Raw genomic sequence first — 23,066 nt, forward strand, 5'->3', positions numbered from 1 at the left:
GTGCTTGTTGTCGGCAGCAGGGGGCAGCACCTGCTCACCTGGCTCACCAGGAATGCAGCCGCAGAAATGCTGTGCAGCCTGGACACGTAGGCCTTGGAGGCATGGTCCCTCAACATCTGCACAGGGAACTGCTCCCTCCAGGTCCAAACCTGGAAACTGCCCGGGCGTCTTTGTGGAGGGCCCATTGTTTTTGGCCGGTTTGGTGTAGACACAGCCAGGGCCTTGCTAGCACTTCTACAATTTGGCCCTTTCACTCTTCTCCTTTTAACTGTGAACAGACAGGATTATCACAAGTTGAGGGATTTGGTCTTCTGGCTAAGCCTTCCCATTTCAGAAACCATCCCAGAGACAGTCTGTAGGTTGTTTATATCAAGTCCTTTTATTCTGATACCACAGAATTACCTTGTCACAATACAGGGGGAGGGACACCGAAGTACCACGAGTTCTCACAGAGCACAGAAGGACGGCACACGATTCACAAGGTCATGTGGAGGACTCGGGTCATTGCACTTACAACTGTAAACTTGTTTGTTTGACTTTATACAGCACTCTTCCCCCCTCAAATAAAGGAGAGAAGGAAAGAAAGGGAGGGAGGGAAAGAGTGAGGAGAGAGCAAAAACAAGACATGGAAGCTAGCAGAGGAAAGGCGTTTGGCAGCTACCACTCTCCAGGCCACTGCGCTTGAAGAGCGGGAGCTGACTTGATCCCAGAGGCTGAATGAGGCAGACACACACACACATACACATTCACACGCTTGTTCACATGCATACACACACAGTATCTCACGATTTCCATGGCTCTCCAGCGCCACCCCAGTGCACATGGCAGCAGGGCTGCTGGTACCCAGGGAGACAGAGATGATATATCTGAGGAGTTTCAGTTGGCCGGGCCTGTCCCTCTGACCCTGTCGGAGTCCACGATGACAAGTATTTACAGAATGGGGGGAGGGTGGCATGAGGGCAGGGGAAGGGCCAATCAGCCAGGACCATGCTGCCTGGAAAACGCCCCCCCAGGCTCCAGAAGATAGGCCATAGTTACTGCCACCACTGCCCTCTCATCATGGGCCCTTGAGGCCACATTTTCTTCCCAAGGACTAAGTGAGTGGGTAGGAGGGGGTGTCGCTGTGCTGTGAGTGTACTGGGCCCTGGAGCGAGCAGAGACAGTGTCTTTGCTCAGACCCTGGGAAGCAGGTGTGGAGAAGGCCTGGACTGTATATCCCAGAGACTCTTTGCCTATTTGGAGATGTGCTCAATGCTCCCCACTGCCCAGGGCACCAAATGCTGGTCCCTCCGCCTCTGGCTACAGTGCCCCCCAGAGCCACAAGCTTCATCTACATGAGGATCAGATCACTTGTGACTCAGAGCGGCCTGCTCCAGTCACCTTCACAAGGGGTGAGGGTATCGATGTGTCCTGTGGATGCCTTGGGGAGTGGGGGAAGTGGCAGATGTCAGAAAGTTCAAAGTCAGAGGGCTTGGTCAGAAAGGAGATTCAAGGAAAAGTCAACATTTTAGAGCCTGAGACTGGGCCTGGTGGAGGCTGACCTGCTGCCATCTCCCTGCCTTTCCTGCTCCTGGCCCCATCCCTTGACCTTTCGTGGGAAGGATTACTGCCTTGGTCCCCCATGTATCCAGCCACCAGGCACATCCCCACACAGACCTGGCCCTGCATAATCAGAGGTGATTGATAGTGGCCTCCCTTAGCCCTTGCTCAGATGGGCTCTTACAGCCCAGGCCTGATCTCTGGGATAAGGCAGGTGTCCTGGGAGATGGGTGACGCCCAAATCTGGGAGGACCAGGGTTGCAGGCCCAAAATAGAGGTTGACAACCTCCTGTCCCATCCACAGCTGCCAGAGGTGGCCAGGATCCCCCTCTGAAGGGCTGTGTAGACCTTATTGGAAAGTATGAGAAATGTGGACCCCTGAGAAATGCATGGTGCAAACCAGAGCAAACTGGAGGAAGGCCAGGCCTCGAGGGGTCAGGTAGTCACTGCCTGCTGCACTGCTGGCTCAGTCAGAGAGAAGCTGATGTGCAGTGGGATACTTGGGCTTCAGAGACGAGGGTGGGCAGGGAGTTTAGGTCCTGGGGACAGATAGAAAAAGGGTCAGAACAGAACCTTCTGCAAATTTTGCTTTGAGAAGCTTCCCAAAAAACTCAGCTTGAAGCTCCTGTCTATGGGAACACCTCCTCTGGTCCCAGATGACATTGTCAGCTGTCCTTGCCACAAGTGCCAGAGGTCTAGCTCTTCCTGAGCACCTTTGACCCACTTGCCCCAGCCTATATTTCTTGGCTCACAGACCTTGGAGCTGCCCAGCTACAAAGGAGAGGCATGGAACAGGTATAGTCAGGTCCCTAGGCCATACATAGCCAGCCCCTGCCCTTGGCCTCTGTGTCTCTGGCCAAAGACACAGCCCAGTTCTGTGCCTGAGCCATGACCCCCTGAGCTGTGTCAGACACCTCTGGCTCAGGGATGGGATGAGACAGGGAGCAACTTACGGATGGAAATCCTACAGCAAACCTTCTGAATGTTCACCCACACACTCCTGTGTGGGCCCCACCAGCGTGTTTACTCCAGATGCTGCTTTTTACCTGCCATCCTGATCCAAGAAACCTGCAGGGCCCACGAGGGCACTATGCCTGGCATGCTCAGGCAACTATTCCAGCAGGTCCTCACTAGCTCGTGCAGAAGTCAGCTAGAAGCACTCCTGAAGGAGAGGTTCTGAGGCAAAAAGAACTCCCAAGCAAGAGGGTCGAGCATTTAAAATGGATGAAATCGTGCAAAAAGGCTGCGAGCTGTGCATGCTCCACTGCAGGACAGGCGGTGACTCACCTGGCAGCAGCGAGTCCTGCCACAGGTCAAACATGCCACAAACTGAGAAGTTCACACACACGGTGGGAGCAGGGGGCAGGGGGCTTGATATGAGCCTATCTATTCCAGTTTCTCAATTGCATGGTTGCAATTGACTCCTTATACATAACATGGAATTTATTAAATATTAACAGTTGTCTTTGAGGGTTTATATTTCATTGCATAGAACGTTAGAGATGAGACTGGTGGGGGTGCCCAAGAGGAAGGGAGGCCCCCAAGGTAAGGGCCTTGGGGAAGAATGCCACCCAGTCCACCAGGGCAGTGGATGGTGCCATACTCCCCAGCACAGGGCTCTGGGCCCTGCCCTCGGCTGGCAGAAGCCCTGGCCCCTCTGCTCTGAGCACGGCCACTGGTGATGGCTTAAGAAGGACTGGATTACACAGTAAACAGAGGCGGGCTGGGGGGCCTCCCTAGACCTCGCCCTGGGGTTGTGCTCTTGATGGCCTGCTGCCCCCTATTGCTTCTGAGTCAACATTCTCCCTGTGCTGAGCAGGGGCGGAGCAGAGAGGACACGGAACCATCAGTCACATGTGGTGGTGGAGGGGAGGGGCAAGGAGATGAGCCAAGAAAAAGAGAGGAAGGGGAGAAGAAGAAAAAAGAAAAATGCTTATGAGGTATACACGTAAATCAAACTGAAATGATTAAGGCTGTTCTTGAAATCAAAAAGAAATCCCCAGGCGTACGAACAGGGAGCTGGCTGGTTGAGACAATGGCGGTGCCACTGGGATGCTCATGATGGCTGGGGGGGATGGCTTTGAGATGGTGGCAGGCATGCTAGCATGCTGCCACCCATGGGCTGGGAGAAGCCTCAGCCAGTGACCACGCTGCTCTTCGGTGCTATGGCCTCTTATTTCAGCAATGAGACAGTGTTAGGTCCTAATGTTTGTAAAGTTCTCCCAGCCCCACACTAGTGGTCACATGGAGGTCTGCTCCGATGTCACCCAGAGGGCAAGGTGAGGGGAGCAGGGCCCTGTGGCCACAGAGGGATCCGGGCCAGCTGGAATGTGAAGGAAACGGAGCCCGGCGCCCCCAGCCCTCAGTCAAAGCCCCTCTCCAAGGCTGTGGAAAAACTTCTGGCATCGTGGAGGGAGGGCAGCGTCCGTCAGAAACAGGTAGCCTGGGACCAAACTCTGTGTATAACGCATAGGAAGCCTGGCTGGCCGGGCCGCAGAGAGGCGGCTGTGGGAAGAGCAGCAGGACTGCCACGGTGGCAGGGTGTCCGGAGAGGGCTCCTCCCTCCCAGCAAAGGCTATGCCTCGAAGGTGGCGCCCTGAGGAGAGCAGGGTCTCTGGAAAGACAATCACAGGTCCCCCGGGCCAGTGGTCCCAACATGTCCAATAGATGCTTCACCCAGGCAGCTGCTGTTAGAAAACACTCCATCCTCAAGCCTGCCTGCCACGTCCCACCTGGTGTGAGTCTTTGGGCCAAGAGTTTGCCAGATTGCAGATGCTTGGAGGAGAGAAGGAAGGGGAGGGAGGGAGGGAAAGAAAGAAAGAAAGAAAGAAAGAAGGATATTGTCAAGAACTGAGGACGGCCACTTCCAATCCCTACCCTCTTCTTGGCTGGCAGTCTACCATGTGCCAATGGCCTGACTCCTTCTCACCCAGGGGATCCCCACACATGGAGCCTCAGGAGATGGATGCTTGAGCAATTTTGAAGTCATGAAGAGGACAAAAAGAACCTAGTTGGCCAGTAAGGGACATTTCTTGAATATAACAAAAGTTGTTTAGTGAGTAAGGAAGATGACATTTTGTGTAAAATGGCCAGCCTCTCCCAGCCCACTTCTGAGATGGCCATAGCAGACACCAGGAGATGGACACTCACAGAAGCACTGATCACTTGGCCCAATCGTTGGCCAAGTGCCCAAACCTGAGAAATCCTTTTAAATACAAAGGTAAGGGTCTCAGTGGCCACCCAGGTTCATGTGGGGGGCCGCAGAACAAAACCGTGCCTGTGGCTCCTTTTGCTCTCAGTGATGGATCCCTGGCCCTAAACCCAAGGTACATTCTGCTGTGGACCCAGCCCATGGGCTGCCCCTCCTTCCCTCCAGCACAATTTCTGATTTCACATCTGTTCCAGGACAACTCCGAGGAAACATCCAGCTGGGCGAGAAAGCGGCAGGGTGCCTGGTGTCTTGGGGTAAAGGCAGGAAGAACGCTGGGGGAGCCGCACTGTGGCTACTGTAATTAGAATAAATTCCGGGCTCTTTACTTTGGCCTATAAAGCTCACCCGAGCTGGCTCCCACCCCCTCAGACTTCACCCCTGACCACCTTTACCCTCCATGTGGCTCTGGCTGTGCTGGCTTTCTGTCCAGCCTTGAAGCTCACCTGTCCCACCCCCTTCCCTCCTCTCCTCTATTTATTCTCTGTCCCCCTTAAATGGAATGTCAGCTTTGGAGGGCAGGGATTTGGTTTTGTTCCCTGATGTATCCCGCACCTGGAACAGGGCCTGGCACCGGCCTAGGGCTGGACAAACATGTGTGGAATAAATGGATAAGTGGATGGGAGACCAGGCCTTTCTAGTGTCTTCCTCTGGAGACAGGCAGCCCTTCTGAAACTACACCCAGCTCCTTCCTACAAGCAGCCCTAGCCTGTAGTTTGCTTGCTAACTCTCTGGCCCTGCCACACACACGCCTGCTCACCATGAGAAGTACCCAGACCTCTGCACTTTTTTTTTTTTTAAACCTCTGCACTCTTAACCTGAGAAATAGCAAAGGAAGGAAAGGGAGGGGGTCCCAGAGTTATGGAATGGTAGAAGGTGGTCCCTAGCTGTACACAGAGCAGTGCCACTAGCTAGGCTACCCTCCCCACCCCCATCCTGAATGATGCACTGCCACCTTCTCTGCCACAGGGGCCGGGCTAAGGTCAGAGAGGGCTCCAAGAGGAGCCACTGCCATCCAGGCAGAGCCAGGGCTCCCATGTGAAGGCCCTTGCACTCTCTCCCTGGGCTGACCTGATTGGGGGCTAAGACTGCCTGCCCAGTGACCACCCTCTCCTCTCTGTTCTATTCCTGGCTGCCTCATTCCTCCTGCAACTCCATCTTTCAGGTCATGTGTTCATCCTATGAAGCCCACAGTGTTTGAAGTCCGTGCCCATGGTTGCTAAGCTTGGCAGGGTTGGGGATTCTGGCCTCACCTGACTGTCTGGAGCAAAGTCATCAGCACCAGCCTCAGGGAAGCGGCTTTGGAATCAGTGCCCAGCACACAGCCCTTAAGTTGAGGGACATGGGTGGCTTTGCTGGGTCATTCCCCAAGCTTACTACCTGAGTCATCTCAGCCAGCTTAGGGGTCTCTGCCTCTCAGCTGCCACACCCATCACAGCTGAAGGCAGCCCACCAGCCTTGTCCCAGTTCACACCTGTAGGAACTACGTGGGTCTGGTCAGCCAGGCCTCGGACCTTCACCCCCTCTTCTGTCCCACCCTACCCTGGACCTGACACTCACTGTTATACGCAGAGTCCAGAGCTGTGCCCAGGCCTCTGACTCCAGAGATTTTTCCACAGCAATGATATCATCTCCCTTCATCTCTTCAAGAGCCTGTGGAGTATTTACAGAGGAGGGTTGGGGAGAAGCTGCATCCCAGGGGGCCCTACGTACAAAGTAAAGTCAACTCAAGGCTGTGAGAGCCCTGGGGTAGAGGTGGTAGGGGGTGGTGGTAGAGGACAAGGGGATGTTGGTCCTAGCTTCCCTCTGCTGGGACCTCTACTAAGTTGGCCCCGTGTTAGGGCCTCTGTGCATTGAGTCCTTTCTCCTCCTCCTTGCCCTCCTCCCACACTCACAGGAGAGGATACTGCAGCTCTGGCCACATCACCCACTGCTGAAGATAAGACTCCTCCTAGAGGATCCCTGAGGACCCCCACATGAAGGGAGGCTGGGTCAAGGCAACTCATACTTACCCTGCAGGGCATGGTCACCAGAATGAGGAGAACTTTTTGCCAAAAGCAGAGACAGCTATGACAGAAAAAGGAGAGAGACATCAGGAAATTAGACTAAACTCCCTCCTTGTTGGGGCCATTTGGCAGTGAAGCCCAGCGTAGCCCAAGGGGCAGGGGACACCCCCTCCCCTGCCAGAAAACCACTGGGAGACAGCAGGTAGACCTTCAGGCTGGCCTGTGGCTCACTGACTGAGCCTAGAATCATTTCCCAGACCCAACCTCTGCCACAGCAGGGCCCCGGAGCCGCTACCCACCATGGACCTGGCCGCAGGCAGGGCCTACCTTCTGTCAGTTTGCCGGCCTGCTCTGCTGCCCCACCAGGAAGGATTTTGGAGAGCACACTCTCACCTTCAGCGCCTGGCTGGCCAGCAGGAGCCCCTGGAGTCCCTCCAGGCCTGGCTCCGGCCTTCATGCCTAGGGGGAAAGAGACCACCCTCAGGAGGCAGGCTTGGCCCTTTGGGCTCTGAGGGGGAGAGAAGCCCTGAGGGAGTCTGCACACAGGCAGCCATGAGGTGGGAGAGTGAGGAGGAAGAGAGTAAGGAAGAGAGAGAGAGGGAAGAACAAGAAGGGAGGAGGGTGGGAGGAAGCAGAAAGAAGAAAGGAAGGAAGAGAAGAGTAGGATGGGAAGGCAGAGGTAGAAGGGGAAGGAGGGAGATAGTAAGAGGCTATGGTCCTGGACCTATACTTACCTGTCCCTTTCAGGTCCTGCCCAGAGCTTCCTGAACCAGAAGGCCCCAGTGCTGGTGACCCCACTAGCTCATTTTTTAAAAAGATTTATTTATTTATTTTACAGAGAGGAGGGGGGAGGGAGGGAGGGAGGGTGGGAGGGAGAGAGAGAAAGAGAGAGAGAGAGAGAGAATGTGTAAAGGGAGAGGCAGAGGGGGAAAATCTTTGAGCAGACTCCCCGCTGAGTGTGAAGCCCAATGAAGGGCTCAATCTCACATCCCACGAGCCATGAGATGATGGCCCATGCTGAAACCAAAAGTCGGATGCCCAACCCACTGAGTCACCCAGGTGCCCCAACCACTAGCTCATTCTAACCCCAGGCTCATTTCTGTTAGGAAGGTCTCCAGACCCCTGGGCACCTTCTCCGGAAACAGTATAGTATGCGGTACAAGGGAGCTCAGGGTGCCAGTGGGTATAGGGAGAGGGCAGATCAGGAACTTGGGGCCATGGCTGAAGGCACCAAAATATAGGCTCACCTGCAGGTCCAGGTCCTGGTGGTGGTTGGGCCTGAGGAGGCCTCCCCTGTTGGGGTGCCTTGGCTGTCCCTTTAGAGCCATTTGCCTGCTCTGCCCGTGGCTGCAACACAGAACCCACAGCTAAGACACCGTCCGACGACTCTGCCCACACCCAGTAGGGAATCGAGGGCACGTCCCAGCTCCCGCCACAGCATCCACCCTGGGTACATCTGTGTGCTGGAGCCCTACTTACCGGTCCTACTGGCTGGGGGCCTGTGGCTGTTGTGGGGCCCGGCTGAGCCTTCCCTGCTGGCTGGCTGGCAGCAGGGGCTGGGCCCCTGGCAGCTGGCTGGCCCTGCTGCTGTACCCGAGTCTGCACTGGGGCCTGCTGAGCGGGCTGTGTCCCGAGACCTTGCTGCTGCTGCTGCTGTTGCTGCTGCTGCTGCTGCTGCGGTGTCTGTGGCTGGCGCAATCCTGTCGCCGAGGGAGTCTGCCTCGACGGTGGCGGCTGTGACTGCTGTGGCCCAGGAGCCACCTGCCGACCTTGCGGCTGTGGCTGGGATTCTGGCTTTGGCTGCGGTGTAGTGGGCCCCGAGTGGGCCTGCCGGGAGCCCTTCTTGCTGTCGGAGGCATGATGGTATGCTGACGGAGCACGGGATGGCTGTGAGTACTCAGCAGAGCTGGGGTACCCAGGCTGACCCTTCTTCTGCATGGCTGGGGCAGGGCTGGGTTGAGGGTGAGGCCGGGCCTCATGGCGCCCCAGGTCCCGAGTGTGTGGTTTGGCAGCACGCCGGCCTGGCTCATCGCCAGCGTGGCGGCCTGAGTGCCGCCCGTGGTCACCGTGGTGCCGGTGTTCCTTGGCTGAGGTGTGGCGGCTAGGGCCACCCTCATCATGTGGCCACAGGCCCTCCTCGGGGGGCTCATCGTAGTCGTGGTAGCTGTGCCTGGCAGGGCCTCGCTTCTGGGAGGAGGAGGAGACTGCATGGCCCCCGTGGTGCCTGAATCGGTCAGAGCGGGCATCCCGGGGCTTATCAAACCAGTCTGTCTCCTCCTGGCCCAGGTGATACGCTTCAGAGACCAAAAACAGAACACCATCAACCCCCAGGCTGGCTGCAGGGGGAGGCCCAGCTGAAGCCATGCAAGGAAACCAGAGAGTGGGCGCCACAGCCACAAGCATTACCACTAGGCCCCCAGCCCGCCCCCCCACAACCAGGGCCAAGGCACAGGTGGAGCAGCCTGCAGCAGGGCCCACTGGGTGAGGCGCCAAGTCAGGCCCCTCTGGGACATCTCAGGGCCCAGGGCCCCATGGGTGGGCAGGCCCCCCAAGATGCTGAGCAGCTGCAGAAATCACCCCTGGCTGCCATTACCTTCGCTGTCGGAAACTACGCAGTGGGAGTCATCCAGGATGTAGCTTTCTTCACGCTTATACGTGTGGGCCCGAGGCCCATCCTTGATATGCTCCTGGACGTCAGGCATGGAGTGGCTGGAGCAGAACTGTGGGCAGGTGTCCCCAGAAGGAAGTGTGCTGCCGGCAGGGCGAGGCCGCCCCAAGGGGCTGACGGGGCTCTCCTCTTCAGAGGTCTGGCTTCGCATGGGGGGCCGGGCCCGGCTGTGGGCCATGCTCAGGGACGAGGGCTTGGGGCCCGCTTTTTGAAGTCGCTCCACAGCTTCCCGCTCCCGCTCATATCCTTTGCCCCGGCCGCTGAAGTCATGGCTGGACAGCTTCTCCCCACTGTATGCAGAGGCCACCCGGGACCGGCTGCTCCCTCCATACATGCGGTCATCCTCCTCCACTGGGTCCCGGCTGGACACCCCATAGTACCTCTGCTGCTCATATACGTTCTTCTTGAGCCCATAGGTGATTTCATCCTGGAACTTCCTGCCCCGAGAGGCCAGGCTGCTGCTGACTGCAGGGGAGGGGTAGGAGGCCAGATCCGACTCCACGTCCTTGGCCTCTTCAATAGGTGAGAACTTGGAGATCTTTTGCTCCATGCCCTGCTTCCGGTGCTTGCTGCGCTTTGAAGAGATGGCAGCTGGTGCCAGGCTCTTAGAGGGATGCTTGGGCCCCATGGGGCCTGGGCCATACTTGTCTGCTCGAGCCCCGTGTCTGTAGTCACTATCACCATAGTAGTGGGCACTGGCTGCTCGGCCATTGCTCTCCACACTCCGGTGATGGCCACTCTTCCCACGGGGGTCATAAGAGTCCTCCTCAGATTCTTCCTCCCCTCTGGTATAGCAGCAGGGCAGTATGGGCCCCTCCAGAATGCCTGGTTCTCCCGGCTCTTTCCCGGGACGCCCACTGCTGCTGCTTGGCCCCAGGGGCTCCAGTCGCTGGCTCTCAGGGGCAGTGGAGGCGTTGTCCTTGGTCAGCTCACTGATGTCGTCAATCATCACATAGTTCCGAGGGACATTCTGCTCCAGGCTGGTGTAGTGGGAGTCAGAGGGATAGGTGGAGGCTGAGCTCAGGCTCACGCCACTACGGTCACTGGCCCGGGGCAGCTCAGCAGCTTTGCCTTGCTCATAGCTGCTGCTTACTGCTGGGCCACTGTAGCTGGTTTCAGATGGGGCCGAAGACATGGCCACAACAGGGCTGGCGATCACTTCATAGTTAGTGGGCACCTTCTGTTCCAAGTCGGCTAGTGATGTCTGGCGTGGCTTCTGGTGCGGGACACGGCTGTCAGCCGGGACTGGGAAAAGAGTGCTCTGTGTGGTTGGCATGGGTGTTTGGGCTGCATAATGGCCTGTGGGACGGAAAGCCTGTTGGCTTGGCAGACCAGGCTCAGCTGGGTAACTGGTGCCAGGAGGAAAGGCAGGTGCTGGGTACGTGCTGGGGCCAGGGTAGGTGGGTGTTTGGTGGGCTGGGAATCCGTTCTGAGTTGGCCCACCACTGCCTGTAGCATACTGTGGGGCTGGAGGTGGAAACCGGGGCTGTTGGAAGGCAGTGGGGCCAGCGGGGGTGGCAGGGGCAGCGGCACTGCCAGGGAAGTCTGTGTACTGGCCGGCAGGAGTGGCACAACCCTGGAGCCGTAGCTGGTTGAGCTCGCTATCAGACAAGTAGTCACGATGCTCACCTAGACCACGCAAGGGTGGGTAGTCACGGCCACCCCGGTCTTTGGCCAAAGACTCTTTCCGCTGTGTGATGCCCAGCTCCAGGTACTTGAGCTTGGCGTCGATCTCCTTCTCCTCCTCATCCAACTCTGCTTGCTTCTTGCGCAGCTTGGTGGACTCATGCTCCACCAGCCGCAGGTCCCGGTCCAGCTCCCGGAGCAGGCTGGCCTTGGTGGCAGGGACAGCGGTGGGCCCCGCCAGCCCATGCTGCAGCAGGCTGGCCGCATACAGCTGTGGGGGTGCCTGGCCAGCCAGGGGCAGGTGAGCCTCCTCTGGAGGGGGGCTGGGCAGTGTCCGCTTCACCTTGCGGACCAGGCCGTTGGGTGGCAGCGCCGACACCTGAGACAGAGGGAAGGGCGGGCAGCACTGAGACCCAAGGTGTGGGTGACTTGGTGGGGCAAAAGGTAGAAGAGCCCTGGCTCGGGTTGGGGCAGAGGCTGGCCTCCATACAGCGAGTGCTCTGATTCACCGGGCAACCTTGAGACCTGTCCTGCCCACGCACTGGTGGGGATCACCACCCGTGATCGTTTCATAGGTCTTCTCACTCCCAGCACTCTGGGCAGTGGCAGGGGAGCAGAGGAGCAGATGCCCCTCTGTGCTGGTCTCTGGGACTGGCCTGCCTCTGAGAACCTCTGGTACACAGTGGCTCTGAGAACCCCTGCATGTATTCAGGGGGCTGGCCACCCTCTGTCTCCCGCTGAGTGTCCTGAGGTAAGGAGGGCACAGTCTGGCTCTGGGTTTAGGTCTAGCGGCTGGTGGGGGACCAACGGCAGTAGAGGGCCGTGGAAAGAAATAGAGTGGCCTCTGGGTGCCCAGCAGGCTCCCTAGAGGATCATGGGAATGGGGTACATGCTGACTGTATGTCAGTTACTGCAGGCTCTGGGTCTTTCCTGCCTCCTGCCCTACTCCTCTTTTAAGGGACATGTAACTCAGCCACTTATCCACCCAGCTGCCCTGTGCCGCCCTCTGCCAAACCCTCTGGACTGTGCTCTCAGCCTGGCCCAGTTCTTTCCACATCCCTGTGAACCGACCACTCTCTAGGGCTGCCAGCTCCCCTTCAGGGCCTCCCTGGCCCTCTCTCTGGCTGCATGGCTCTCTGGTCCAGGTTCCCTAACACTGCCCTCTGTGTAGTTCTCCTCACCTGCCCTGATGTTCCACATTGCCTGAAGGTCCACATGACTGGAAGGTTTACACCAGGGCCTTCATCTCTAGCTCCTAGCCTTCCCAGAGTGTTCCAGGCCTTTGGGTTTTAATGAACCAAGCAAGTCCCCAAAATACACTAGGACCTGACAATAGGGATTTTCCTTTTACCTTGTGAAGAAACTATATAAAAGCCTCCCACCTACTCTCACCGTATGTCATAAAGGAAATAATAGTGTGCCTCAGAGCCTTAGAACAATACATAGGCCTTTAACAATAAATACCGGGTTTTTGTTTGTTTGTTTGTTTGTTTGTTTGTTTTTTAAAGTAGGCTCCATGCTGGGTTTGAACTCATAACCTGAGGTCAACACCTGAGCTGAGATCAAGAGTTGGGCGATTAACTGACTGAGCCACTCAGACACCCCAGTAAATTTCACTTTTTGAACTCCTTACTCTATTGTTCGTCTTTTATCTTGGCCACACACCATGAATGCCCATTGTGACATGGCACCACAAGGCCAGCCCATGGAACCTCTGTGCCTGCCTCAGCCTGGAGCCAGGACAGCCAGCCCTGGCCTGGGTTCCCTGCCAGCGACTTCTGATCCCACCCCCACACTCTCTGGCCTGCATACCCCTGGGCTCTCCACTACCCAAACTCATCACCTCCAAGACCCCACCCTCTTCTCTCTGTATCAATCCCAGGAAACAGGTGGACATACTTCACAGTGCCTCTGGTTCCTGCCTCTTTTCCTCAAGGCCACTGTGTGGTCTTTCAGCCCATCTGCCCACATTCTGCCCAGGAAGCTTTCTAAAATACCCATCTTGGAGCACCTGGTGGCTCAGTTGGTTAAGCATCTCCCTTTGACTCAGGTCATTATCTCGGAGTCCTGGGATCAAGTCCCACGTCAGGCTCCCTGCTCAGTGGGGAACCTGCTTCTACCTCACCCTTTGCCCCTCTCCCCAACTCATGCTGTGTGTGTGTGTCTCTCTCTCTCTCTCAAATAAACAGATAAAATCTTTGGAAAAAAAACAAACACATCTTGCCCATCTCACCTGCCTAAAACCTCCAGAGGCTACAAAGGCCTATGAGAAAGGCCCATGCTCCTCAGCCTGGCACTTAAAATCCTTGGCATTAGGCCTTTGCAACTCCCATCTTCCCCTGCATGGCAGCCCATAGCAGGTCACCTCGTTCAGTCCCAGGGCATCCTTTGGCAACTAAAGCCACAGGCAAGGGTAAATTTATGCTGTAAGGTTCCCTGACTAGGGGAGCAGATAGGAGTGTAAGCAGATTTATTGAGGGTCAGAGAGGGGCAGGGGACAAGATGAGACCAAGAGCACACTGCAGCCCATTAGGATGGACCCTGAATGCTAGGCCCAGAGGCTTGGGCTTCCTGTGGGGCCATGGAAGCCAGGTTGGGGCTGGGAGTAGGGAGTGGCCCAGCCAGGTCTGTGTTACTGATTTTCTAAGGAAACATCCCCAGTAAAGGTTTGGAATGGGGGGCCCCAGACTGGGAGGGGGGATGTTGTAGGGGCTGGACCAGATATGGCCATGAAGAGGCAGTGCTGAGGAAAGGCTGAAGTTTCCAGTGGCGTCTGGATGGGTGGCTGTGGGGGCCAGTGTGTGAGTGTGCATTTGCCCAGATGTCCTTGCCAGGCTGCCGGCTCCACCAGGTGTGCCTTGAGGAAGGAAGGTCCAGTCCTCATCCTCAACTCCTTCCTCTGGGCCTCTGGAGCTGAAGGTGACTCCACCCCCCACCCCAGGAGAAACCCCTCCCTCGGGGGCCCCCAGGCTAGAAAGAGACCCCTGCCCCACCCTGGACCAGCCCCTGTGCCCATACCTGGCTACCCAGTCCCCCCTGGTGCTGGTAGAGGGAGAACCTCTCTTTGGCAGACTCCTCGGCGGTGGGGCTCAGGGGCTTAGGGTCGGACAAGGACCGCTGCAGGGTCTTCATGGGGCGAGGCAGCGTCTGCTGGCGGAGAGCGCTGTCAGCTGTGAAGTGCTTCTGGGGACTCACGTGAGCCTTGTTCAGCCTCTCACTGGAAGCAAAGGAGGTGTCCAGGAGCCGGTGTGGGGACAGGGGTGAGACCGGTGAGTAGAGGACCTGGGGGGACTTGGGAGGCTGGCGGCTCACGAGCTGTGACAGGGATTCCGGGGGCAGCTGGGCCTGGTATCCAATCTCCAGGGGATCCGGCTTCTTTTTTTCAAATCTGCCCAGGGGTCCTGGGGTGACAATCTGGATGCCAGGCAGGTAAGGGCTGATGGCGGTTGGCCCCATGAGCTGCGGCCCCGCCACACCCTGGGCTTGCCCCTCGGGTTCCGTCTGGCAGGCCAGACTCTCCCCGCGCCCAGTCTTCTCTGGCGCCGAGATGTACCTGACAATCTCCACCTTCGGGTCGGTCACGGCTGTGATATGGATGGCCGGAGAGACCCTGGGCAGTTGGTCAGGCTCTGTCTGCACGGAGCAGTCACTGATGGTCTGGATGCCCACGCTGCTCATGGCCCTCACGGCGGCAGCAGCAGCCGCAGGGGATGACGAGGCAGCAGCATCGTGCTTGCTGTCGGAGCCAGAGTCCGAATGGCGGGAAAGACGGGACCGGCGGCGGCGCACCGGCTGCTCCCACTCAGCACTGTCCTCATCATCAGTCTGCACACTGCAGTCCGCACTCCGCCGCACCCGGCGCCGCCTGGTCAGGAGGTAGCGGCCCTCCCCCTCCTCGTCGTCCGTCTGCACACTGCTGTCTGCAATCCTCCTGACCGAGCAGGGCTCAGGCCCTGACTCTGGCTCACAGGCATCCCGCAGGCGAGGCATAGAGTGCCGCTTCTTGATGCTGCTGCGGCTGGCCTCCCACGGCTCCTCTGTCTGCAGGGACATGTCCGAGGCAGAGCTGGGGAGGCCCCGATGCAGCCCAGGCTCCCGAGGCTGCCCCGGCCCCTCTGGCCCTGCCACAGCAATGAAGGCTGTGTGGCTCAGAGGTGGCCAGTACTGACCATTCTGAGCCAGCTCTGTGGCAGCTGGGGGAGGCCCCCGGCCAGGTGCCTCACAGGCCACGGGGAAGGGGGCCTTCTGCCGCTGTTTCTGCTCCTCTAGCTGCTGTTGCAGCTGCTGCTGCAGCTGCTGGATCTGCTCCAGCTGCAGACGCTGCTGTGCTAGCTGCTCCCGCTGCAGGGCGAACTGGGCCTGCCGCTCCTCCTGTTGCTGCTGCAGCACGTGGTGCTTGATGGTCTGCAGCTCCTGCAGCTCCCGCTGCACCAGCAGCTGCTCCTCCTCCCGGTGTCGCTGTAGCTCCACACGCTCGCGCTCCAGCTCCTCCTGCAGCCGCAGCTGCCGCAGCTTCTCCAACTCCACCCGCTCCCGCTCCAGCTGGAGCAGCTGCTCCTGCTGCTTCCGCTGTCGCTCCTCCTGTGTGGTGTCCTCCTTCTCCAGCCCCGGCCGGCCAAGGGCTCCACTGCCGCCACCGGAAGCAGTATCTATGGGGGGCTTTTGGCCAGCCAGCGGGGCTGGGGCTGCTACGGCCTCCTTGGCGGCAGCAGGGGTGGCTGTGGAGAGAGGTTCTTCCCGAGCCGCCCCTGCGGGTAGCTCTGGCCTTAGTGGGCCCCCAGCCCCTGGGGCCTTGGCAGCAGCAGGTTTCCCCAGGTAGAGAGGACCCTCAGCAGGGGGAACACTGGAAGCAGTGGGGAATCTACTTGGTGCCGGGTATCGGTACAGCCCTGTGGGCCCAAGAGGTATCCGGGGGGCAATCACAGGCATGCGTGTCAGGCTGGTGAGTGGCACGGCTGTGACTCCAGCGGACACATAAGGCCTGTATATGCCACGGCGCACCATGGGCCGCAGTACAGAGGCGGGCTGGGTGGTTATGGGCAGTGTTGCAGCAATTGGAGTGTTGATAGTTGAGTAGATCATGCCATCGGCTGCACGCACAGTGGCCGTGGATGGCAGAAGCTGTCTGACTGCTGTTCCCTGGCCTCCCGTAGGCCTGTACTGGGCCAGGTTCCCAGAACTTGGGTGGCCCTCTGGGAAGGTGGGGTTCCCTAGGAGGCCAGGTCTGAGGGGAGCCACACCCTGTGGGGCGCTGAGCCCAGACCCAGGCTGAGGCTGATACTGCATGAGGTCAGGGCCACCACCACCACTGCCATGCCGCCCTCCATACTGGTCCATGGAGTTGAGGGCAGCACACATGCGGCTGATCTCACGGGCGGTGGTGGCACTGTACTGGGCCAGGCTGGCCTCCTGGAAGCCAGCTGCATCTCCCCGTGGGCCATACCTGTGGTCTGAGTAGATGTTTGACACTGAACTGTAGCGTCGCATGGGAAGCGGGTGAGTCAAAATGTCTGTGGGATGGCGTAGGTCTGTGTAGGAGCCATACTGCAAGCCCTGCCCAAGGTAGCGTCCATCCACAAAGCCCAGGCTGTAGGAGTGCTTCAGCGAGCTGAGATCCATAGCTGAGTCTCGTCCAGGGCCCTGGAAGAGCTGGCCCATCTTGTGGGCATGGTAGTTGAGGCCAGCCTCAGCCAAATTGGTGTCAGACATGGAGGAGTATAACCTGCCATGGAGGCCTTGTGGGTAGGGCCTCTGTTCCTCATGGGGCCCAGGTCCCACTACCCCCTGTGCCCGGTAGGTAGGGGGCTCAGGAGGCTCAGGGTCACGGGGACTGTAGAAGGGGCCGCCACTCTGGCCAGGTGGGGCAATGTCTGCTACACTCTTCTCAGGTGCATTGGGGGTGGGGTGGAAGGTACCTGTGCAGCTACTGCCAAAGGGGAACTTGTAGACCATGTCACAGCATGCCATTTGGCTCTCAGGCCTCATCCCAGTGAGGTCCAGGGCACCTGAGGGCTCCTCTGGGAGCAGTGTGGTCACAGTGCCTGCTGTGCCCTCTCCCATCTGCACCACCACTGTGTGTGGCTTCCTGGCACCTGGCATAGCATGTGACCGCAGCTCTGTGGGGGCAGCCCGGTGGGGTTCAGCACCAGGTTCTGGCGCTGGACCTGATTTGAGGCCAACACTCTGGGCAGTGCCCATCTGAGTGATTAAAACGTCCCTTCTGGCCAGAGGTGCTACCTGGTTAGGTAGGTTATACCTGGCAAACTTGGCCTCCCTAGGTCTTCCACGGGGCCCACCTCGGTACGGGGCTGTCTGGACAGCCTGTTCTACCTGCTTGACCTGGGCCAGGCACACGGGGCTACCTGCACCCTGGCCAAAGTCAAGCCGGCTCTGGAAGGGGTCTCCATAGACCACAGGCTGCTTTTGCTGAGCCATGAGCACAGATGAGGCCATGGTGATGCTCACGGTGGTGGAAGTGCTGAGGAAGGCATGGGTCTGCTCCTGGGCGTTGAGATTGATGACCAAAGGCTGCACAGCAGTCGACTGCCGTCCTGGGATTGGATCCAAGGCAAGGCCATACTTCCTTGCTTCCACAGCAAGAGAAGTCAGGTCCATTCCTTGGTCAGTAAGGATGATGGGTGTGGGCTTGACAGCTGTGCGAAGGTCTACCACGGCACTGCCTGGAGGCCTGGGGCCTGGTTCCACCCTAGATGTTCCCGGGACTGAGGAGATCCGGCACAGGGAGATGTTCTCAGCAGGGAGGGTGCCCCAGCCATATACTGCCAAGGGCCCATCCGCACTGGCACTGGGTGCCCGTGGGAAGCCAGGTGGCCCAGGTGGCTCTGGGGGCAGCTGGGACACACTCGGAGGTGTTGTCTGGCTATAGCTGTGGGTGGTGGGCTGGATGTCCGTGGGTGAACACACTGGGGAGGTGGAGGCGCTGGCATGTACCATCCTGGTCTGGCTGGAGGCATCTGATGCCAGAGTGATGACCATGAAAGGGGCCTCCTGAGAGGACTGTTGCCATACCAGGCGAGGGGTGCCGGGTCGGTGTGGCGTTTGCGTGCCCTGAGCCACCATGGGTGCTGGACTCGGGGCACCAGGGCTCCGAGGCACTTCCGAGGCAGAGGTCGGGCTTGGCGTCTGTGTAGAGAACTCAGCTGTGGCTCTTGGGCCCAGTTTTCCAGGGGAGAATGTAGGACTCTCTGAGGGAGAAGATGGAGAGAGGGGTGGGCTGGAGCCTGCGAAGTAGGAATAGCCCCGGGAAGCCATGTGGGGGCCGCTCTCACCATCACTAACACTCAGGGGCTTGTCTCTGGCAGCACGTCCACTGACAGGGGGGCCACTGAGGGCCTGGGGTAGCTCTTCAGTCTGGGAGCCATAGTTAGCAGTGGCGGGGCTCTGTCCATAGCTGTAGCCTACAGAGGATGGTGAAGGGCTGCACTCAGAGCCTGCCGGGGAGGTCGGGGTCATATAACCTCGTGACAGGCTGGCCAGACAAGGAGCCACAGCTGTGGTGGCTGGGGCGCCAGGGCCCTGGGAGAAGGATATGCCTACCTCCTTGGAGGCAGAGCTGGGGGAGACAGGAGAGCTGTGAAGCTTGAGGGGGTCCTGAGGCTCCTTTGCAAAATGCTGAGTAACGCGAACATCGGGAATGACTCGGCCACCACTGCTGTCTGAGGAGGAGGAGGTGGAAAAGGAAACAGGGGCAGCAAGCTGGGTGGGACTGGTACCAGGGGTGAGTGGGCCACCATTTTGCTTCATTGGGTCCATGTACACAGTGTCAGCATTCAGAAACTGCTTCTCCTTCTTCTTATCCTCTGCAAAGGCCAGGTCCCGGGAGGAGGCCTGCCGCATGCGAGCAATGCTCTGTGACGTCTGAAGGATTTCCTCATATACCGCTGCTCCCAGGCTGGCCGGTGTGCCCTCAGAGACAGGCTGCGCAGGCCGGCCATAGTCCTGGTCAGGGGTATCCTGGTACTCAATGGTGCCCTGGCTCCGCGGGCCAGTGGGCTGAGAGGGGCCACCTGCCCCCTGACCCTGTTGCCGCTGGAGCAGCTCGGCCTTGCGCATCATCTCCTCGTAGGCCTCTTCTGCGCTCTTGAGGGGCCGGCCAGAGCTGGGAGTGGCAGAGCTGCCTGAAGGTGTCTCCGTTGGCGAGTAGAGGGACATGAAGGTGGGCAGGTTGTACTCACTGCCCGACTTGTAGAGTCGGGTGGGGCCACCGTCCAGGGCTTCAGCCTCTGAGTCGAGGGAAGGGGAGGGCGAGTACTCGGAGCAGGATGAGCGGTGGAGCTCCTCCATCTCAGCCGCCTGCCTCAGCTCCTCAGTTGGGGAGGCATCCTCAATGGGTGACAGGTTGCTCGGGGGGGTCTTGGAGCGCTCACGCCGCCTCTGGGCCCGCAGTTCCTCCTTGTCTCGCCGAGTCTTGCGGGCAGTGCTGCGGATGCGCTGCTGCTCCACCTCCCGCATCTTCTCCTGCTCCCGCAGTAGCTCCTCCTCTTCCCGCAGCTCCTCCTCCTCTGAGGAGTCCTCAATGGTGGGCAGCAGGGGCCCATGCGAGCGGTGCCGGGCCTTGCGCTGCTGCTTTGCTTCTTCCAGCCGCTGCCGGCGGCTGGGGCTGCTGTCGCTGTCCTCCTCCAGTGAGGACAGGGAGGTGGGAGAGGTCCCGGACGTGTAGCTGGGCGTGGAGGCCGGCAGCGTGGAGGAATGCTCCCCACGGGAGCGGTCCTCGGGTGAGCCCGTCAGGCTCTCCATCTCCAGCTCAGGCTCCCGCTCCAGGCTGGTGTCAGGGCCTTGGCCCATGTCCAGCTCATGGCCATAGCTGCCCGTGCTATTGAGCTCAATGGTCTTGAAGCGGCGGAGCCCCCCCTGCAGGGCCCCAGTGCCATCACTGGCCTCATCTGGGCCCCCTTCAGAGAGCAGCTCCTCATAGCCAGTGGTGGCATTGTGTGGCAGACGTCTCTTAGGTGGAGCTGCTGGGTCTTGGCTGGGCTCAGGCCGGGGCCTGGGGCCGCCCTTCTGGGTACCATGTTTGGCCAGGCTGGGCCCAGAGGTGGTGGCATCATCCTCTTCCAGGTTGTCTTCCTCAGCGCTCATCTCCAGAATCTGCCGTCGCATGAACTCCTCATCAGTCAGTTCTGCTGCCCGGGCTGGGGGCTGGGGTGGGAGAGGAGACAGGCCACCCTCACTGCTGTCCTCCACGTAGTCATGTCTAAGCTGACTGCCAAAGTCGTCTGAGGACTCGGCTGTGTCTTGCTGCTCCCTCTGGTGCCCCCACTCCACAGAGTCTTCCTCTTCCTCCAGGATATCCTCCAGCTCTTCATCGGAGTCATAGGCCTCAGGCATGATGGACAAGGAGTGGGGCCTCCGCTTCAGCTCCTCACCACTGCTCCTGGGTGGCTTGCTCTGCTCACCCCTAGGGGCTGGGCCCTGGGCCTCCAGTGAAGGCCGCATGCTACTCCCCACCTTGTGGAGCTCAGAGGGGCTGGGTGGGCGAGGCCCTGTCACCCCTGCGCTGTCCAGCTGCTCCACCTCCTGCTGTACGACACCCGTGATCTCGCTCTGGGAGCTAGAGATGCCATCTGAGGAATAGCCTGTGTCACTGAGGCTCTGTGGGCTCCGAGACAGGTCCTGAGAGTAAGACTTTCCCGCCAGCTCCTGTAGTAGGGTGAGAAGCAGACACTTGACTCCCTGTGGCAGATAGCTCACTGGGGAAGCTCAGCCCTCTGTCAATCCCAGGGCCCTGAAGAAGGGGCCCTCTACTTCCGGGGATCATGGCCCACCATTTCCATTTCTCTGGCCTTAGAAACCTCAAGAAGCCCTAGCTTCTCAAGAAAAAACTTTATTAGATCTAACGGTAGCAAAACCCACCAAAGCATTCAACTACGTGCCAGACACAGGACCAGCCTAGAACTCACAGGTTCCAGGCCCACAGGGCCTCATTCAGGCATCCTTTATCTCCTCTGCAGCCCCAAGGGGCCTGCCCCAGGCCTACGTCCCAGAGAACCAAGGCCTGCCCTACACCACCCCACCTGAGAACTAGGGTCCCCGGGAAGTGAGTGGGACTGACCTCTGACTCCCCACCCTTAGGAGCTTCTGGAACACTTTTGACAACAGGGGTGGCAGGTTCAGTCCTCCGAGCCCCTGTCTTTCCTTTGGGAGTCCCAGGGGGTAGGGTAGTCTCTGGAGGTGGCTTCGGCCCAGGCTCGGGTTTAGCTGGGATTCCGGTCTTCTTTTCCTGGGCACTGCTCACAGCCCTGCTGGGTTCCGCAGCCTTGAGGGGTTTGGCCTGGGGGCTGGCCTTGGCGGGCAGGGGACTGGCCTTGGCAGGCAGGGGGCCTGATGGCTGGCCCAGCCCCTGTGGCCCTTTCTGCTTCAGAGGGGCGGTTCCAGCCACACGGAGAGGGGCCCCAGTGGGGGGCTGTTGAGAGGTGGGCAGCGGCAGAGGGGTCGGCTCTCCCAGGCTGCCCTCTAGCAGCCTCTTAGTTTGGCAGTTCAGACAGAGCCACTCGGTTTTCTGTAAGGAAATGGAAGAGCGAGGAGATGATGAAAATCACAAAAACACTGAGTACTCAAAGAATATTTCCATGACTACTTCTGTAATCAGAAGCGGGAGAAAGTCTTCCCAAGTATGACACCAAAGGCACAAGGAGAAAAAAACTGGTAGATTTGTTGCCCCCAAACAACAGACCTCCCCAACCTTCAGAATTCAAATGAGAAACCACAAAGAAGGGTCCCTTCCTTACCCTATGGAGAGCTTTTCCACCTAGCCAGAAAAGGAGACCTGTGGGGGAGGGGAGGCTACAGGTAGTAAATGAGTCTGGAGAAGAGGGGGACCTGGGGTGGAGTCCAGCAGTCTAGAGCCCCTACAAACCAAGAGTAGCCTCAGACAGGAAGCATGTCCAAGGGACACTGACCTTCCTGGATTCCTAGCTCTCAGGCCTCAGATATATCCTTCTTCACATCTTTCCCAAGTAAGGACTGTGCTGGGAGGCTACAGACTCCTGGGGCCAGGGGAGGCTGTTCTGGGAAAATCCCTGCTGGAAGGATGGGGCCAAACAGTTCCCTTTGCCCACACCCTCCAGCCTAGGTCTCCTTGTCCATGGCCAGCAAAGACCCTCAAGTGGAAGCCTCCTCCTGCCCCCGGGTTCTGGGCTATTCCTCTGATGGGGGTCGTGTGTGTCCACACTTAGGCCAGGGTTCCTGCTTCCTCCAAACTGGGTGGGGGTCAAACCCTCAGCCATTAGTCCACCACTCTTTGGGTCATCCCCTATGTCAGGCTCAATGCTGGGGGCTGGAGACACAGCTATGACAAAGACAGACATAAGGGCGGATGGCATGTAGCGTTCCTGGAGCCCACAGCCCCAAACTGGTCATCCAGTGTGACATGGATATCAGTGGTAAAGTTCCTAGACACCAGAAACCAAGTCTGATTCCCCCAGCTCTAGCTGTCTGCACAGGGATAAAGTCTGAGCATCCCAGGCCCTGAGGGGGTGATTCCTGCAGCAGGTCAGAGACTAATAGGGGCAGGTCTCCCAGGAACTTCTCCAGAGTCAGGGCTCCTCCTTGGCAAGACTGGATGTCCTACCTTGGCCCACAGGGCATGAGGTAGGAAAGAGGGTAACCACAGACCCATGTCTGCTCTTACCCCAGAGGAAGGGGGCAGAGACATGCTCTGACTTTCCCGCTGCTGCTCCTCCTCCCAGGCTCCCACCAGCAGCTTGGCTATTAGGCTGGGCCATTAGGAGAACTACAAGACTCAGAACCATAGAATCACAGAGCCAGGAGACAGGGCAGGGAGGTGGCCCTTGGCCCTTGCCGCCTCAAAGTGGGCTGACGGCCTTGACACCCTTCCATGGCACACTGCCCTGAGCCTATGTCAGACCCTAGCCCGCCTGGCAGACCCTTGGAAGCATGGTACCCCCAGGGTGCCTGCCCTCAGCTTGGCATCCTCAGGCCACCATGGCATCAATGATTCTGCCCTGGTTTCCTGCCTACAGGCCACATATTACATCCC

At 58.8% G+C, this 23,066-nt stretch overlaps 1 protein-coding gene across 3 annotated transcripts in view; it reads right to left on the reverse strand.

Moving 5' to 3' along the window:
• Window positions 1–356: 356 nt before the first annotated feature.
• The window catches only part of BSN (bassoon presynaptic cytomatrix protein), a 96,782-nt gene continuing 74,072 nt past the window's right edge, over window positions 357–23,066 (reverse strand). The window contains exons 4-12 of one of the 3 annotated variants that reach the window (XR_003140556.2): window positions 21,120–21,566; window positions 14,066–20,707; window positions 9,347–11,426; window positions 8,233–9,047; window positions 8,001–8,100; window positions 7,081–7,212; window positions 6,760–6,814; window positions 6,308–6,400; window positions 357–4,314 (exon numbers count right to left, since the gene is read on the reverse strand). Coding sequence is in view for 1 of the 3 variants with exons in the window: in XM_025455868.2 (XP_025311653.1) it covers window positions 6,774–6,814; window positions 7,081–7,212; window positions 8,001–8,100; window positions 8,233–9,047; window positions 9,347–11,426; window positions 14,066–20,707; window positions 21,120–21,566 (10,257 nt within the window). In the remaining 2 variants the exon portion in view is untranslated. The other 2 variants (XR_007404282.1, XM_025455868.2) reach the window with 2 other exon arrangements.

This window comes from Canis lupus, chromosome 20 (genome assembly GCF_003254725.2).
Source record: "Canis lupus dingo isolate Sandy chromosome 20, ASM325472v2, whole genome shotgun sequence".
Taxonomy (NCBI): domain Eukaryota; kingdom Metazoa; phylum Chordata; class Mammalia; order Carnivora; family Canidae; genus Canis; species Canis lupus.